At 41.7% G+C, this 19402-nt stretch overlaps 1 protein-coding gene across 2 annotated transcripts in view; it reads left to right on the top strand.

Annotated features, from left to right (window-relative positions):
• The window catches only part of Tanc2 (tetratricopeptide repeat, ankyrin repeat and coiled-coil containing 2), a 454690-nt gene extending 435288 nt beyond the window's left edge, over nt 1-19402 (top strand). The window contains exons 21-28 of one of the 2 annotated variants that reach the window (XM_077110543.1): nt 519-642; nt 5378-5553; nt 5705-5837; nt 6377-6406; nt 7238-7329; nt 9118-9264; nt 11727-11827; nt 13838-19402. In XM_077110543.1, the coding sequence (XP_076966658.1) occupies nt 519-642; nt 5378-5553; nt 5705-5837; nt 6377-6406; nt 7238-7329; nt 9118-9264; nt 11727-11827; nt 13838-15791 (2757 nt within the window). In that variant the 3' untranslated portion in view covers nt 15792-19402. The remainder of the gene's footprint in view (nt 1-518; nt 643-5377; nt 5554-5704; nt 5838-6376; nt 6407-7237; nt 7330-9117; nt 9265-11726; nt 11828-13837) is intronic. The other variant, XM_076870152.2, reaches the window with a different exon arrangement.

The following is a 19402-nucleotide window of genomic DNA, read 5'->3' as shown; positions in this document are numbered from 1 at the left end:
TTGCAGCTTCTCAGGCCTTGGAGCCCTTATTTTTTGCATAAGAAGTTTCCACTTCTTATGCAAAGAATAAAAAGATCATAAATTTTGAGTTACCCAGCAGTTATCAGGTTTGAGAACGGGCCTTTGTTCTTACGAATCTGCTTAATTAAGAAGGTGATAAAAAGTTAAAGTTCAAAGCAGTCATTGTGATCTAGATTGACTAACTACTTTTGTCCTGGCCATGGAGTGATCTCCTTCTCACACTTCACAGTAGTAACCAGTATATTGGAAAGTTCAGTTCTCAGCAGATCTCTGCTAAACCACTTACTCACAGGGTTTCAGACGTGGTAAAAGAAGGTGGTGGTATATGCAAATTCGAGTTTTGTAATCTTCCCCACTGTTTGGATTCTAAATAAATGTTAATTTATATTTTTAGAATGTATAGCCATATAAGTTCACACACTTTAGGGAACAGTATGCATGCGTCTTCTCAATAGTTCTTTTTGGACCAATTGCTCCCTGTTTCTCTGCGTTTACAGATTGTTGATCTTCTCCTTACCCATGGAGCTGATGTCAACATGGCAGACAAGCAAGGTCGTACTCCCCTGATGATGGCTGCTTCTGAAGGCCATCTGGGAACTGTGGACTTTCTTCTTGCACAAGGTCAGTAATACGATGCCAGAGTTGAATGGTCAGTGCCCATAATAACTTAATGGACTCCTGATTTTCAGCAGTAGATTTCAGGAGGTATTAAGAATATTATTGGGGCTAGGGATAATAGCTCAGTTGGTAGAGTGCTTGCCTTGCAAGTGCAGTGCCTTGGGTTCAATCCCCAGCACCACACACACACACAAAAAAAAAAGAATGAATGAATGAATGAATATTATTGGGCTGGGGTTGTGGCTCAGTGGTAGAGCACTTGCCTAGCACTGTGAGGCACTGGGTTCCATCCTCAGCACCACACAAAAATAAATAAACAAAGGCATTGGGTCCATCTACAACTAAAAAAGAATTTTAAAAAGAATGAATGTTATTAATCCAATTGGTTAGAAAATGAAAAAAGCCATCTCCTGACCTCTTATATACAATGGAATCCCTCTAACCCTGATATTCATTGTTTCCTGTGACCTGAGGGATTTTTAAATTAAGAGAATTCTGAACTCATTCAAATCAATTATCTCCAAACTTTGATTTGCTTTAATGTATTCTCAATAAACATTCCTCTTCCAGGGGTTGTATTTTGACTTTATCTGTTCTGCACAACTAACATTTTTCTTTTTTTTCTTTTTTTTTTTTTTTGTTTGGTTTTGTTCTCTTTTTTTTTTATGCTATTTCTATGTTTATTTTTTTTTTTTATTGGTTATTCAAAACATTACAAAGATAACATTTTTCTTGAATCCAAAAGAGCTAATAGTAGGACCCTGGTTGGGGAACCAGGATATTATAGGAGGTGGTCATTTATGATCTAGATGCACTTTTTCTCCTATAGAGCTCCACCCTCATAAAGCATTTCAGGCTCCTATGCAAAACAATGGTTGGTGATGATAGACCTCCACAGTAGAAAAAGGCTGGAGTCATTGGTGGTACTGCAGTGCCATCTTGTGGGGCCTTATGAGCATTTGCACAAAGCAGGTGATAGAGCTAAAGCTATGATTTCACCTCCACTGTTTAGTAAACTGGACTTAAACATCTTTAATTATATCCACAAATCACCACATACTTTTCTTCAAGGAAAACAACTCCCAAAGAATTATTCCCAAGCTTTAGCAGCTGAGGTTAGTTGAATTAAGATAAAGACTGGTTTGCTTCTAAGATTTTAAACTACAGCACAATCAGAGACTTCTTGAATCTTCAGCTATATCCTTCAAGGAAGATCTTTTTATCACAGCCTCAGACTCAAAGCTGTGTCAGAATCAGAGAGTTAATCTTCCCAGTATACACAGTGGCTCTCACCTCCTTACTATAAGCCACCAAACAAGTCTGGCTTGATGATATTTTCTTCTGTTGGGGAAAGGGGAGGCTGTGGGAACAGAGGGAGGGAATATGCCTAGATTCTCAAGATAAGAACGTGGCAGGAATAAATGTTCCAGAGCAAACTATGGAAAAGCAGAACCTCTTCAGGCACTACCTCTGGATAGCATCAGTGCCTGCCACTGGCCAGTAGAAGTTCATTAGGCATGGATCTAAAGATTTGCTCTCCCTTTTCTTTCTCACTGAAGACATTCTGGTCTTTAGACTGATTCTCTTTGTTTTTTTTCTCTTACACTTAATGAGAAGCTTTCACTAAGCCAACAATTTTGCATTTATTTAGCCTTCATTATTTGTAGAACACTATGTTAGGAACTATGAATGATTTTTTTTAATTAATAAACTTAATTTGTATCCTCAAAAGGTCTGTAATCTGGCAAAGAAGAGATAAAACAGAACTAGAAGGCAAAGAATCCTAAATGTTTTAATACAGGTAACTGAGTTAAAATAGGAAATATTTGAAATTTGAGTGGAGAAAAAATATTCTCTATTTAGGGAGGGGGAGTAATGTGGAAGAAAGGCCAAGCAAGAAGTAATAGTGCAGAATAGTCTGGGAAAATACACAAGTTGTCTAGTGAAGTACATGAAGACTGCTGGGAAACAAAACTGGAAAGTTATATGGAAATAAATGGTAAAGGACCAGTTTAAAAGAATTTGGACTTACTCTGAAGGAAATAGAGAGTCTTTAAAGATTTTTTAAAAGGTTGGGGTTGGGGTGTAGCTCCGTGGTAGAGCTCTTGCTATAGATACAAGATCCTCCAGCACCAAAAAAGAAAAACCTTAAAGATATTGATGCCAGTACTATTCTTTCTTTAAAAAAAAAAAAAACACTCTGGCAGTAGTGTGAATAGTAAAATTTGATGTAGGTATGATACTGCTATTGTAATAGAATAGATGAAACATATGGAGGGCCTAATACAGGGACAGTCACTATCAAAATAGAACAAAAGGAACAAGTGCAATAAATATTTTGTATATAAAGACTTATTATCCAGGCCCAGTGGTGCACACCTATAATCCCAGCTACATAGGAGGCTGACGCAGGAGGATCCCAAATTTCAAGGCCAGCCTGGGCACCTTAGTGAAAACCTGTCTCAAAATAAAAAGGTATAGGAGTATAATTCAATGGCAGAGTGCTATCTAGCATGCATGAGGCCCTAAGCTTGATTGCTGAAAAAATAAAAAATCCTAGTTAAATACAAGAAATAAGAAAGAAAAAAGGGTTGAAAATAACTCCAAAGTTGTAAAATCAGTGTTAGAACTTTAGATGGATGACAACTGTGATTTCATTAATTACTTTAGAAACAAGAGAGAAGGAGAAGATTACAAATTGAATTTTGGAAGTATCAAACACTTTACAGATTTGTCGTGTACATATCCTTTTAATGTCTTAAATTCCAATTTTCCTTATTTTTATAAAATCAATTTATCCATAATATTCATCCAAAATCTTCTTATCCTTCTGCTTTTTCCACCACTGGAGATGCTGTCCAGAGAACTTACAGATGTTATAGCTGAGAAAACTTTTTGGAGTTTTAAGTTCATTCCATGTTCACTCTAAAGTCAGTGTTTTAATTGCAGACTATACCATTATGAAAAGATGAACCCATGCATAAAGGGCTTTCATCCCATTTGGAGGTTTAGTGCCTTCCAGTTTTTCATTATACTATGGGAAATCACAAGTTGGCTGACATCTAGGGAGATAAAGGGTAGAGGCCAGATAACTGCTGAGTAGACCCTGAGCCTGACTGTGGCAGATCTAAAACTTGAACTGACATCTGAATCCTGTCCAACTAAGGAGGCATCCTAAAAAAGTGTCCCATGTGCAGTAAGTTAAGTTGATCTCTAATTTAGTTAGTAAGTAGGACCTTCCAACTGTATGTAGAGATTGTCTTAGGTGCTCTTCAAAACTGTCAAGGAAATGATGGGTTCCTTGCGATCGAAGAGTTGCAGCCTAGGCCTAAGAACAAAATGTATATTGAACTGCAGACTAATTTTAAATAACAGTGTGTAAAGGATGTTTGATCCTTACAGGTGAAACTAGAAATGTTTGATAGGATACAGATGCAGAATATAAAAGGGATTAAGATGGTAGGTATGGGGTTATTGAAGATGGCTAACTGTTTAAACTCTGAGTGATTTCTAAATTATTTTTTAAAGTGACATGATGTTTTGCTATATGTAATCATTGTAGAATGGCTAAATCAAACTACTTGACATTACTTTTACTTCACAATACTCATTTTTGTGGTGGAAATGCTTAAAGTCTTCTGTCATCAATTTTCAACTGTACAAAACATTGGTTTTAATTATAGTAACCATCATGTACAGTAACTGTCTTGAATTTATTCTTCCTGTGTAACTGAAAGTTTGTGTCCTTGTCCAATATCTCTCTGATTGCTCCATCCCCCAGCCTCTGGGAAATGTTATTTTACTCTATGTTTCTATGAACTGGGCTTTTTTAGATTAAATTCAGAATTTCTTTTGTGACCTGGATTCAGTATCCTCCCATGAGTACATGGCCTCTACTTTTGTAGGGGGAATAAAGTGATAAACATGTATTGGGCTCCTATTTTATGAGAATCTCTCAAGCAGTTTACACTGTTAAAAATGGAAGACTTCCACTCATTTCAGAAAACATTCATTGAGAATTTTTATATGCAAATGGGACACATAAAAGAATATATAAGCAGATTCAAAATATAAATTAATGACAGATTGTGAGAGCTTCTTGGAGTCAGTGGGATTTGGGACAGTTTCTAGTAAATGGGTAGAAGTAAGACAAGTTATGGGGAAAGTGAAGTATTTAACCCATAGGAGCAACCTAACCAAAGGTGAGGATTCAGGAGCATCTATGGGAGGAGATTCTAGATGCAATGAGCACATCCATTTGACCAAAGTAGAAGATTCCCACAGGAGAATAATGAAACTTACTTACAGAGACTAAGCTTGGGGATAGACTGTAGAACACTTAAAATACCTAGTAAAACTACTGGGCTCTATTATATTGGCAGCTTATCAGATCAATTTTTTTAAGAGAGAGAGAGAGAGAATTTTTTAATATTTATTTTTTAGTTTTCAGTGGACACAACATCCTTATTTTATTTTTTTTTAATGTGGTGCTGAGGATCGAACCCAGCACCCCGTGCATGCCAGGCAAGCGCACTACTGCTTGAGCCACATCCCCAGCCCCAAGATCAATTTTCAATAGTTTTATTGAGATATAACTGATATATTAGTGTCAATATTAAAATGAAACATCCAAAAACAAAAGGTGTTCTTTGGCAGTGTTTATATCTTAAGTACTAGTTTTCCATCTGCTATGAATTTTCATGTTTCCTCAGTCCTATATTATCACTTGCTCCTATAGGTGCCTCTATTGCTTTAATGGACAAAGAAGGATTGACAGCCCTCAGCTGGGCTTGTTTGAAGGGTCATCTCTCAGTAGTACGTTCTCTGGTGGATAATGGAGCTGCCACAGACCATGCCGACAAGAATGGCCGCACCCCATTGGACTTGGCAGCTTTCTATGGTGATGCTGAGGTGGTGAGTGTCTTCACACTAGCCTCAAGACAGTAGGAATAGGGAAGATTCTCCATCGTGATACTGTCTTGAGATTGAAGGTGAAGTAACAATTTAGTGGTCCAAGTTGAACCCTTGCTCCTCTGTTAACTGTTTTGCTTGATCCATCTTCTAGGTCCAGTTCCTGGTGGATCATGGAGCCATGATTGAACATGTTGACTACAGTGGGATGCGCCCTCTGGATAGGGCAGTGGGGTGCCGGAACACTTCTGTTGTTGTCACTCTCCTGAAGAAAGGAGCTAAAATAGGTAGGAGAAAGAAAGATGGCATTGGCCATCTGTGCCCAGGGGCCAGACTGGTCCAGTGGCCTGGCTGCCCTGGGTATTTGGTGTAAATATAGCTTCCCTTCTGCCCTGGCCCATTATTGCCCAAATGAACAGAAAAGTTCCTGAGCCATGATCTGTAGTTCCCTGTGTCCAGAGTTTCATAGTTCTCTGCCATGCCCCTAGACGCCTTAGCCAAAAGAAAGCCCTGACCTGAAGCTTAAGCATAGCTTAGTGCTCCCTCTGTACTAGCCCACCCTGTGAGCATCCTGGATCCCTGCAGCGCCATGAGCCTTTGCTTTCCCTTGCTCTGTATGTGCTTCAGACTCTCAAGCCCCTGCTGCTGCTGTCCCAGCTGCTCCCCTCCCCACAGAACTGTAGACAAGGGTTGGCTGATATGCTGGCTTTTTTGCTGCCTGCCTCTCACTGCTGCTTTTTCCTTCTTTTTTTTTTTTTTTTTTTTTTCACCTTCATCCATTTTTTTTTCCTCTCCTACAACTTTTTGTTTTCTCCTTTCTTTGAAGGTTGTCAGACGTTACCGAGTCGCCCACGAGGTATATTTCACCGCTGTCAGCATCAGGCGTGGTCTGATGGCTTGGTCAGCTTTGCCTTCTCCTCTTTGATTTTAGCCTGCATGAGTTCCCTACACCTCTAATCTTTTAATTTACTTCACCTTAAAAGAAGATTTTTTAAAAATGACTGTTGTAGAGAATAACTTGAACTTTTGATAACTAACCCTGTAAAGTTTAGTTCCTAAATAATTCAGGCATCTGTAAACTAATAATTTAACCTTTTCTTCTTTTTGTGGGTAAAGTAGTCCTCAGTAATGTTGGTTTGTTTCATGTTTGTTTGATATTCAAACTGTGCTCCTGGTTCAAAGTGAATTCCTGGGAGTCCTTTCTGCTACTTATAAATTAAGGGAGCCTTTAGAGTCATCAGTGGTTTCCCTTCTGTGAAGTACATATTTAAAAAGCAAGAGTCTAAACATTTGGGACTTTTGAGTCCTGGATCAAAAATAAATTAACCTTCTTGGATTTCTCAAACCTTGTGGTAACTTTAATGTAAATCCTTTCTCCTAATTTCCTGATCTAAATAATTCCAAACTACACCATTGTATACTCATAAGAACATGCAGGCTTTGCTGCCCTTCTACGGTGCAAGCTTAGACAGTTCAGATATTCTTATTTTAAGGTGAATACAAATCCAATACAGCTTCTTGGCAGTGGGAGTCACTAAAATACTCCCAGGTCTAAAAGACGAGGTAATTATTGTGGAGCAAGTTGTTCTCTCAGCAGAAATTCCCCCGGGATGTTTTTTTCACCTAGCTTCCTACCACCCTTACATTGTATGAGTTTTTTACCCATCATGCATCCTGTACACTACAGGTCCAGCCACATGGGCGATGGCTACCTCCAAACCAGACATCATGATCATCCTGTTGAGCAAGCTGATGGAAGAGGGGGACATGTTTTATAAGGTGAGGGCAGGAGGAACAGTTTCCTCAAAACAGCCACTGTTATCTACACATAGAATCTTCCGAATCTTGGCAATTCTCATCTTTTATTAGAAGCAGAGATAGAATGTCATTCCTTGGTGATGGGTTTCTAAGTTGAGGATCTGGGATTTTGCCTTCCCAACAAGAGAGCAAGAGTAGCCCATACCTGCCTGCAGCTGATGAACCCAAAGCCCTAGTTCAACCTGGTCCCTAACAAGCAGTAACAGATTCTACATGGAAGTTGCTAAGTGAGAAACCCATGAGACAAGTAAAAGAAAAATTACATAATATAGCTATTTCCAATCTACTGTTCTTAGCTTTCATGTTTAATATATACATAGATTTAAAAGTCTGTAGTAGAATAGCCCATCAGCATCCTTGAATAAAATAAGAAAACCAAGACAAATAGCAGTTAGAAGATTTGTTCAGTGTCACTGAATGACAACCAAAAATATGAAGTTTCTCTGTACTCACAATTTCAGTTGAAGTCTCTGTCCCCTAACATAAACATGGCCCATAGGAAGTTCCTTTAGAACATTTCATGCCAAAGTCATCTTGTGATGTTTAAATTAGCTGGATCATCTTCTCGTAAAGATGAGTACAAACCAATCCCAGTTTTTAGCAGTAGGAATCCTTGAGGCATGCCCAGGCCTAAAAGATGAGGAAACAATTGTAATCATATCATTCTTCCATCGTGTTAAAAGTGTTGAGTTCCTGAGAGTAGCATTCTATTTCCTGAGTACCTTTTGAGTGAGATTCATGATAATACAGGTCTTTCAGGAAGCTTAATCCCTGATGCAACCTTGATTTCACACTTCACGGAAGGTTCTCATTACTATAGGTGTCTTAGTTATGATTTCAGAAGGGCTTCACTGTTGAGAACATAAGCCCTGGTCATAGCATAATTTCTAGTTTTCCAAGGGCAAGGAGACCTAACTTCTAATGAAAATAGGCACAGAGGTATTATTGTTCTTCCACTGAATTCTACCTTGGAAGACTTCATATCTCTCCTAGTAAAAGGTGCTAAAGGGAAAATAAAAGATCAGGATCCCTGGGGAGTTGCAGCAGTACAGAGTAAAGAAAGGTGGGGGCCTCCTGCATCTCTTTCTAGGATCAGCTTACAAGTTTTCAGAATCAAAATGTAAGAAAAGTTCAAGTCCCTGTGGCCAGATCCCTAGGTCAATCATAATCTTTCCTACAAAGTCAGATGGAATCACAGATTCTAAGCTTCACTTCCCTCCTACCACATTCCCCATGCCTTTTCCACCACTGATTGACATTAATTTCTGCCCTAAGATTAGAGGAAACAACAGCTGGACTCTCACATTGAATGTGAGGAAGAGAATATGCTCTTTTGGAGGGAAGCAAGGTAGAACATCAGGCAGGAAAGAGAGTCTCCAGACAAGCCAGAAACCACAGGAGAAGCAATTACTGTGAAGTGTTTGTGATTAGGAAGTTAGGTTTGTCCCAGGCAGAGCAGTTCAAGAAAAATGAGTTTTGACATGAGCCAGGTCAGCCCTTTGGAATCCTGTTGGTAAATTGGGGTCCAGGGCCTTTCATTTGCCAAGACTTTGTTTCTGTGTCTTGTAACTTGGGGCTCCACTACTTTTCCTTTCCTGTCAAGTGAGTCTCCTGTAGAGGAGTTGAGATCCTTCTGTTCTCACCATCAGGGTGTATGGGAGTGTCAACTTCTGGGAGCAGGAAGGATACAGAGATCAAATTTCCTCAGCTGCTCAGCAGACCAACAATGTGCTTTTCTACCCCTATTAGAAAGGTAAAGTAAAGGAGGCTGCCCAGCGCTACCAGTATGCTCTGAAGAAATTCCCTAGAGAAGGGTTTGGTGAGGACTTGAAAACCTTCCGGGAGCTAAAAGTGTCTCTCCTCCTCAACCTCTCTCGATGTCGCAGGAAAATGAATGTAAGTCCCTCTCATCCCCAACTCCTTTTTGCAGTCCAAGAAGTTGAAAGTTCATGCCACTCACTAGCTTGTACTAGGTCCCTGCAGTCCTATCTGCCACAGAGCTTGGTTGTCCTTCACAGAACACTGACATTTGCAATTTGAAAGAAACAAAGCCAACAATCTGTATCCAGAAGTGGAGAAAGTGCTGTGGGCACTTTGTAGCATTCTGAATTTTCATATTTCCTACTAAAAGTGATTGGAATATCATCATCCTCTTCCCTATCCGCCTAATCTATTTTCTGGTCTTTGGGAAAATGTGAGGGCAATAGTCATTAGAATTCCAGCTGCAGTTCGGTACAAATTGTAGTCATTCCCTTCCTTTCTAGTGTACTTCCCAGTCATCTAGGGAAAGGCTGGGAAGACAACTCAGGACCATGGACTTAAAGGTTTAATTTCTAAGGCTGTTCTTGAACTTTTTGCTTCTTTTCTCATCTTTTTATTCCAGCATACTGTGTCCCTTCTTGCTCTGAAGGGAATCTCTGAATTCTTCTGGCCCTTTCTCATCCTAATCGTCCTTGGTCCTTCTTGCCTGCCTTACAGATACAGTCTCAAACACCCTCAGTCACTGCTTCCAGGAATACAGACATTCCTGAGGCGAGATAACTCTCTGAGATACTCGGAATCACTAATATCACGTCAGGAATTGCTGACATTCGCCAGCCTAAGGTCTCACTATTCCTCAGGAGATAGAAATAATCTAAGCCAAGCAGGAATGTAACCAGAAGCAAGGAATCTGCTATCAATTTCAGAAAGATTATTTATGTATGTGACCTTTATGTCATCCATCCGAGTCCTAAAACCTGACAAGGAAAAGAGCCCTGAGAACAGACATGGCTGTCACAGAGGACATAGTTACGACCTTCAAGGCAGAGTTGTCCCAGGGTGCTGAGAGAAGGAGGAACATGGATTAGATTCCTGCTGAGGGAAGATAGTGTCGGAGAGTCATCTTTGGGTGAAGGCAGCAAGTTTCCTCTGCTTGAGGTTTCTCCTGGGAAATGGAAGCAGCAGCCCCATGGGTTTTCTATGTCCTCAGCTAGTGAGAATGAGGCAAGGCTCAGAATTTGCTGCCAACCTTAGCTTCTTTCTTTCCCTAGCAAATAATCAAATTCTTAAAAGTACTCTCATATTCCCAGAAGTGATGATTATCCCAAAAGAAAAAATAAAAGAGTGAGGTAGAAAACAGAATAGGGATAGAACATGGCCCATATATGTTCATACACTTTCTCTAGCTCCAAACTTGTTCAGAAAGTTAATAATTACCTCCCATGGGCCAACACTGGTGCTAAGCACCAGAAGTCTATCTTCTTCAGTAGAAAATTTCTCATTAATTTTTCAGAACATTTTTTACCTATGCCCCAGGGCCTTTGTACTACCTAAAGCCTTGTTTTCTCCCTTAAGAATCATGAATGTAACCACAGGCTACTGAGCTATACTATGGCTTTGACATTAAAGAAGAAAAACCCTTCCCCTTTAGCTTAGTATTTAAGGGGATCTTAAAAACCATGGACTCTATTATAAACAATGCTTCTGCCTATTAGCATTGTCCCACCTGGTCCCCCCTGTTCCGGTGTTCTCAAAGAAAAGGCAGATTTCCGCCAGGGAGCCTCCAGTGTAGCCCAGACCCCAGTTACAGCCAGCATCCTCTCTTGTTTTATTTTTTTTATTTTAAATGTTTCCTAAGCAAGAAACCAGATAAGAGGAAGAACAATTTAGAGAAGCCTCTGTGAAATAGAAAGTACAATTTATTAGACACCTACTACGTGCTAGGAACTACATATAGCACTTGGATGCTTTATCATGCTCAATCCAACCTGTGAAGTTAAATATGGGTGAGAAAATACACAGTACTCTCTGAGGAGTTATGATTCAGACCAGAGAACTGAGCCCAGGTTTGTCTGACATCCCTATACCATTTCCATAGTCGGTACAGTTTGCCTTTACTCAGACCCCTTCCTCCTGGATTCCATAGGATACATTCTCACTCGTCTGTTAGGAAACCAAGGACTAGTGGGCACAGCAGGATGGTGTGGGTAAGATGAGGGGCCACCTGAGGTGGTAATTTCTTGCTGTTTGCCTCATAAATATGTGTAATGAATTTAAGTTTCCAACTTCAGTAGCTTCACTGTGAAGGGTTGACATTTGGCTTCTGGGCTAAAAAGAATTTGGCTAGAAAGCAGATAAAAGCCAGATTAAAAGTGTTGTAATACTCTGGGCCATAAAGTCCAGTGAACATTTGCAGGCACAAGGAAACTTTTAGTCTGTGGACCAGTGGCTAGAACCATGGCAGGCAAGTCCAGAATCCCAGGTATTCCATCCAGAAATGTCAAAAAAAAAAATGTACATATAATTTGTTTTATTCCCAAGTTGTCTATTTTTTATATCTCTTCAATGACTCACTTGCACACCTATTGTAATGACAGGATTTTGGAATGGCGGAGGAATTTGCTACTAAGGCCCTGGAGCTGAAACCGAAATCTTATGAAGCTTACTATGCAAGAGCAAGGGCAAAACGCAGCAGCAGGTGAGGAAAGAGAGAGAGAGAAAGGGTGAAAAGCAAGAGGTCTCTTTTCTGAAAAGCTGGCCAAGGCAATGTAGGCCACCCTGGGGCATATGTACCCAAATATGTCTGTCCTTGAGGACTCTTAGGCCAGGCTTGGGGATGGCTCTGGTAGCAGCACTCAGCTCAAGATCAGCAAATCTTCTGGGATATGGAGACCAAGACCTTATTTTGGGAGAAAAGTAAAATGGTGAATGGCACTTTCCTCCAAGAAGCCTCTGCCATGTGTCACTTTTCAACCACAAATCAGAGAGCATAAAGAGATACTAATGATTTAAAGAGGAAATCACTTAATCAAAATATTCCACTGACCCTTTTAAAGGAAAAGCAGAGTGGATCACTAACTGACCATCACAGGCTCCTCTCTTCATAGACATTTCCGAAACCCCTGGTTTATTTGTCTTCCCTCTGAGGCTTTCCTCAAATCTGGTGGGCATCAACCTTTCTCCTCACCTAAAGCACCACCACTAACACACACACACACACACACACACACACACACACACAGTCAGGAGGGCCAAGAGAAATATTGTCCTCAGTTCCTCATGCCCATCTACTGGATGGTCACTAGGTACAAAAGCCTCCAGAAGGACCTAGAACCTGCCATCATTGTCCTTTGGATAACTTGTCACTGCCCTTGATGCCTCCTACCCAGCTCCCCACCATCTCTCAAACTCTGCATGGGAAAGAACTGCTTTGGGTTCACTGTTATGACCAGGCGGATATGATATGACCATGAAAATCAAACCCAGACTGAGTCAAGCGATGATGGTGGCAGTGATATTCATCTTAACTAGCTAGTGAAACAAAATTTTCACAGAAACTTTACTATTAATTTTTTTTTCCTTTGGTTTATTCTTTTCCCACAAGGCTAATCACTGCTACTCACTGCTTTGCCAGGCAGTGTTAATAGAGGGGATGGGAATATCTCTTCAGAGTTCACTTTCTCATTATAAATTGGAATCTGTTTGGGGTAAGCTCAGCTCCAACCTGATTTACCTATCAGCAAGCCTAATCCCTGCCAGCTTTGATGTAGCAGAATGAGACACAGCAGTGCTGTGGGATGAGGGGTAGAAAGGGCAGAGGACAGGGTTCTTGCTTAGAGCGGATCAGGCCTGAAATTTAAAGCCAAAATATTGAGAATATAAAAGAAAGTTTCTGCTTGATCAGCAAGGTATTTTAATATTAGAGTTACTGTTTTGTTCCTAAGTTACTTGACAGTGACACTGTAAATGACAACCCAACCCTCATACTTCTGGTGTGTATTTGGGCACCAAGATAATCTTTCTGAAGGGCCTGGCTAGACTGACACAGTGGGAACTTTTCTCCACTAACCCCAGAGAGGCCAGAAGGGAGATTGAGGATAAAAGGTCTAGAGAATCATTCCAGATTCTTTTTGAATGACAGCCTACTTGTTTCCTTCCTTACAAATCAAACTAGCCAGACATGGTGGTGCACTGAGGAAATTGAGATAGTAGGATCACAAGTTCAAGGCCAGCCTGGGCAACTTAGTGAGATCTTGTCTCAAAATAAAATTTAACCAGGTGTGGTGGTGCATACCTATAATCCTAGCAGCTTGGGAAGCTGAGGCAGGAGGATTGCGAGTTCAAAGCCAACTTCAGCAAAAGCAAGGTGCTAAGCAACTCAGTGAGACCCTGTCTCTAAATAAAATACAAAATAGGGCTGGAGATGTGGCTCAGTGGTGAAGTATCCCTGAGTCCAATCCCCAGTACAATAAATAAATCAATAAAATTTTAAAAACAGGCTAGGGATAGAGCTCAGTGGTAAGTGGGCCTGGGTTAACTTCCCAGTACCACACACACACAAAAAAAAAAAATCGAACTAAACCAAATCACCCCAGACTTCTACAGATGCCACCAGAGTTTTCCAAAATAGTAACCATATTTTCAGCTCTGGGTGATTCCTGTTGATTCAGAATAACTCCCATCCTTATGTTTGCATTTTGTCAAGCAGACAGTTTGCAGCAGCCTTAGAGGACCTGAACGAGGCCATCAAGCTGTGTCCAAACAACCGGGAGATCCAGAGACTTCTGATGAGAGTGGAAGAGGAGTGTAGACAGATGCAGCAGCAGCAGCAGCCGCCTCCACAGCAACCTCAGCAGCAGCTACCAGAAGAAACAGAACCTGAACCACAGAATGAAGATGTATACTCTGTACAAGATATATTCGAGGAGGAGTACCTGGAACAGGATGTAGAAAATGTTTCCATCGGCCTCCAGACAGAGGCTCGGCCCAGCCAGGGGCTCCCAATAATCCAGAGCCCACCCTCCTCTCCAGCCCATCGGGATTCAGCCTACATCTCTAGCTCACCTCTTGGCTCTCACCAGGTTTTTGACTTCCGGTCCAATAGTTCTGTAGGTTCTCCCACTAGACAGGGATATCAGTCCACCTCACCTGCTCTTTCTCCAACTCACCAGAATTCTCATTACAGGCCTAGTCCACCACATACTTCCCCAGCTCATCAGGGTGGATCTTATCGGTTTAGCCCCCCTCCTGTGGGAGGGCAGGGCAAAGAATACCCAAGCCCTCCCCCTTCCCCACTCCGCCGAGGCCCTCAGTATAGGGCCAGCCCTCCAGCTGAAAGCATGAGTGTCTATAGATCCCAATCTGGTTCACCCGTGCGCTATCAGCAGGAAACAAATGTTAGTCAGCTTCCTGGCAGACCAAAATCTCCATTATCCAAGATGGCCCAGCGTCCTTACCAGATGCCTCAGCTTCCTGTGGCAGTTCCCCAGCAAGGGCTCAGGCTCCAGCCTGCCAAGGCCCAGATTGTGAGAAGTAACCAGCCCAGCTCAGCAGTTCATTCAAGCACTGTCATCCCCACAGGAGCCTATGGCCAAGTCACCCATTCAATGGCCAGTAAATACCAGTCTTCACAAGGAGACATAGGAGTCAGTCAGAGCCGACTGGTTTATCAAGGGTCAATTGGGGGGATTGTAGGAGATGGGAGGCCTGTGCAGCATGTCCAAGCCAGCCTGAGTGCAGGTGCCATCTGTCAGCATGGAGGGTTGACCAAAGAAGATCTTCCACAGCGACCTTCCTCAGCATATCGTGGTGGTATGAGATACAGCCAGACACCCCAGATTGGGCGTAGCCAATCAGCATCCTATTACCCAGTCTGTCACTCAAAACTAGATCTGGAGCGTTCCTCCAGCCAATTAGGTTCCCCTGATGTGTCACATTTAATCAGAAGACCTATCAGTGTCAACCCTAATGAAATCAAACCCCATCCACCAACTCCCAGGCCACTGCTGCACTCCCAGAGCGTGGGCCTTCGCTTCTCTCCATCTAGCAATAGCATCTCATCCACCTCCAACCTAACTCCTACCTTCCGGCCTTCTTCCTCAATTCAGCAAATGGAAATCCCACTGAAACCGGCATATGATAGGTCATGTGATGAGCTGTCACCAGTGTCTCCCACTCAGGGAGGTTACCCCAGTGAGCCCACTCGATCCAGGACCACACCATTCATGGGGATCATAGATAAAACAGCCCGGACTCAACAGTACCCCCACCTTCACCAGCAGAATCGGACCTGGGCAGTGTCGTCAGTGGATACTGTTCTCAGTCCCACGTCTCCAGGCAGCCTGCCTCAGCCTGAGTCCTTCAGTCCACCATCATCCATCAGCAACATTGCCTTTTATAACAAAACCAACAATGCACAGAATGGCCATTTGCTGGAGGACGATTATTATAGCCCCCATGGGATGCTGGCTAATGGGTCCCGTGGAGACCTGTTGGAGAGAGTCAGCCAGGCCTCCTCTTATCCTGATGTGAAGGTGGCTCGGACCCTACCTGTGGCTCAGGCATACCAGGACAACCTGTACAGGCAGTTGTCCCGGGACTCTCGACAAGGGCAGACATCCCCTATCAAACCAAAGAGACCATTTGTGGAGTCTAATGTTTAAAAGACATTTGTTGGAGTGAGACCCATATGTTTTCACTGCACATTTTCAGGCTTGGTTTCCACATTTGAGGTAGTTCTCTGGCTTAATTTCTCATGTAGTTTCTGTGTGGTGTTCAGAGGTGGCAGCCTACATGCTGAAATTCTTTGCATGCAGCCGACTGGGAAGCTGGCCTCTGGTGAGCCAGAACTTTAGTTTCTCTGGTCTGTGCCCCAGCCACATGCTCTCTCCCTTTCTTCAGATGCCAACGAGGAGATTTTTGTGCCGTGTGCTTTAACCCAGGGAGATCAGACATACTGGTCAGCTTTTTCCAGGAGACAATCGCTTTCACTGATGTTCTTGTTGTATAAATGTATTTTTTTCTTTTTTAAAAAGTAAGATGTTCTTGTTCGTTTTCTTCTAGGAACTTTAGAAAGAGTGTGATGCCCCTTTGCCTTTGCATTCTTATCCAGTGTTATCCAAATAGCCAGCCCCAGTGCATTTGTGTGCCATGGTCTCTTCCCCCAGACTGTCAGCCAGCTCCGTGCAGTCATCAGATCTAGAATGTTCATTTGCATTATTACTGGTCTTCCTGTGGGATAAAAGAATCAAGGAGGGAGAGGGAGAGAGAGAGAGAGAAGAAATAAGTCTGTTAAACTGGAAGAAAGGGACTGGGGATATACCTCAGAGGTGGAGACTTGCCTAGCATGCACAAGGCCCTGGGTGCAATCCCCACACTGCCAAAAAAAAGTCGGGGGGGCGGGCGCCAAATAATTATTTAAAATGTCACTACATTGGTTTTCTAAGAGGCATTTTAATCTACTGATCTGATTTTCCAGGGGTAGGGAAGGGAATAAACACACAAAGAGAGAGGGCGAGAAAAGAAAGATTGTTCTGAATTCTCGGTGAAATGCTATAGAAAGTCTGTGTTTAAAAAAGTCTACATTTTAGATCCTGAAACACTGAGCATTTGATTCTGCAAAAAGCGAGCTTCCTGAAGGTTGGCTGGTACAATAAGCCTTTTAGCTGTATCTTCACCTAGAGCCAGATTTTGTTCTGTTGGCCCTCTTTGTTGGAACCCAGATGGTGTCATGAGGAACTTGGTTCTTTGAGAAGCTTATCGGATTCTCTTGGGACTGTAAGATTGATTGCCAGGATTTTTACCCAGGGCCATTGCATTCCATTCCTATTGTTATCTAATTCCATTTTGAGACCTGTAACTTCATTTTCTACTATTAGAGGAATTTTTTTCTTTTTCTAGGAGTGTTTATGGGGGTGATATTTAAAAATCATACACAGCAAAAAATGTTTCAGGGTGAAGACCGACCCCTTTTTGCCCTGTCTTCTAGCCCTGAGTTGGGGCACAACACAGATGGCAGGTTTCTGCTCTAGTCACTCTCTACACATCTTCTAGGTCTTGTGGTTGTTCGCTCACCTGACCTTTGAGTGATGGAGGCCACCATGAAATGGACAGCAATACCACTGTGACCAAAGCCTTAGCACAGTCCTGGCACTGGCTGCACTCAATTAAGAAACTCCACCCGACAAACTAACCTGCTGAAATTCAACAAAAGAGCATTAGTTCTCTGCTATTAGGAATCATTCTGCTCCTGTTAGTAAAGGGCTACAGAAAGAGCAGTTTCCTGAATAAAATCCAACTGTAACCAGACCTGTTTGTAGTTAAGTATTCAGAAAGGATCATTAAGACATGGGGAGCATAAAGGTTGAGATCAGAAACATCTCTACTGACTAAGATCCTACCAAATAGATGGACCCCTGAGCCCCAAGTCCCAAGCCTGAACAGGCAGGATTCACCTCTGTGTGCCGGAAGCAAACAATGGGGCCAACTGAAGACCCAGACACTTTTTCACCTGGTGTGTAAAGACTGCCTGCTATTCAACTAGACCTGGGTGGGCAGCAGTGGCCTCTACCCATCGATCTCTCTCCATCCCACATCAGGAAGATGAAGTGTGGGCTAAGGGTGTAGCTCAGTGGTAGAGTATTTGCCTAGCATGCGTGAGTCCCTGGGTTTGATTTCCAGCACCCCAAAAAAAGGAAAGAAGAAGATGAAGTGGTATCAGCCTGTAGCTAGGAACCTAGCAGCCTCAGGTGTCTTTTTGGCCAGGCCTCAGGCCTGTTGGTCTGTTTGCATCTCATCCCATTTTAACCACCTCTTAGTGGGGAGCTGCTACATTTTGAAGAATTTCTTAGTCTATTAGAAAAGTGTCCCTGCTTATTAAACAACACACACCACCTGCACTTGTCTGTCCAGGTGGGGAGGCAAGTCATGATTTTTACAGATATGCCATTGATGCCACCTCTCCCCAGGGTCTCCTCTAGGTTTTCCAGTACAAAGAGATTCGGGGTCTACACCCTATCAGGCAAGAAATCTAAAATGTCAATAGTCAAAATGCAATTTCTATTTTAGCCATGCAAAAGGGTGTAGATATCACTTCTGGACTCCAGTTGTTTTTGATCAGAAAATGCCAACAGGAGTTAATTGGGGCAAGAGACAAGGTATTTCCTTGGAAGCAGACTGCCTGTGCCCTGTTTTGCTACTTCACTGCCATGGGATGATCTTAGTACTGTATTTTAGAGATACCCCTTCCACAGCAACAAACATTTGCCAAATTAATGTCTGGCTTCAGGTGGGAGGAAATGTTTCAAAGGAACCTGGTAAGTTCCATTCACCCAATTCACATCACTCCCTGAAATGGAGACAGAGGTGACAACTTCAGCTTATAGGTTTCTCACCAAATCGTATGTTCCATTTGCCTAGAATCCTTGCACTAATGGGTTTCCATCACATCCTGTCTATAAATGGGTGCACTTTACTGTTTGAATTTGTAACTCTGATAAATACTGGATATTTAATTGTGAGTAGTGTCTTCATTAGAAATAAGCAGAATCGCTCTTGTCTTTTAGTGTATTTTTCAAGAAAAGAAAAACAAGGAAAAGAAAGAAATCAAGCAGTGGATCACAACATTTATAGCACAAGAAATAACTGTTGTATATAAGCATCAAAAAGATTAAGAATTTTTAAATACAAAAAATATTTGCAGTGATTTTAAAGTGCTTTTCCAGCAATTTTCTTAGGGACTCCTGAGACATGGTTACTTTATTTACTGGATCAGTAAGGCACACAGTTAACAATTAAAAATTAATGTTTATTTACAAAGTAAAGGGAAAACCTGTATAACATGAGAATTTGGCATGGACAAAATGGAGACCATTTTGTATCTGCTGTTGTATCTGTCTGGGTTGCAGATGTGCACTATTAAAGTCCCAAGTTAATAGAGCACAAACCCTTCTTGTTCCTCTCCCCTGTGCCCTCTTTTTAGATGTGTTTAGCTTAAACTTGATGGCTCAGGAAAACTCCACTAATTAGAATCGTGTATAGTCAATGTCCAGATATACAAGTTTGCCAATTTTGGTTAAGCCTGGATTATTAAACACTTTTACTAAATTATTATAAACAGAACAGCTTAGAGAAAGGTGTTCTCAGACCTTATATTGTATAGTAGTTTATGAACCCCTCTAAATATTGGTATTTTTATATTCCAGAGATGTACCCAATAGAAAAATTAAAAATTAATTAGTGTCTAATTTAATATCCATAAGTATTTTTCCTTGAG

Source organism: Callospermophilus lateralis, chromosome 11, assembly GCF_048772815.1.
Source record: "Callospermophilus lateralis isolate mCalLat2 chromosome 11, mCalLat2.hap1, whole genome shotgun sequence".
In the NCBI taxonomy this organism is placed as follows: Eukaryota; Metazoa; Chordata; class Mammalia; order Rodentia; family Sciuridae; genus Callospermophilus; species Callospermophilus lateralis.
Note: the sequence above shows the minus strand (reverse complement) of the source record. Positions and strands in the feature narration are given on the sequence as shown.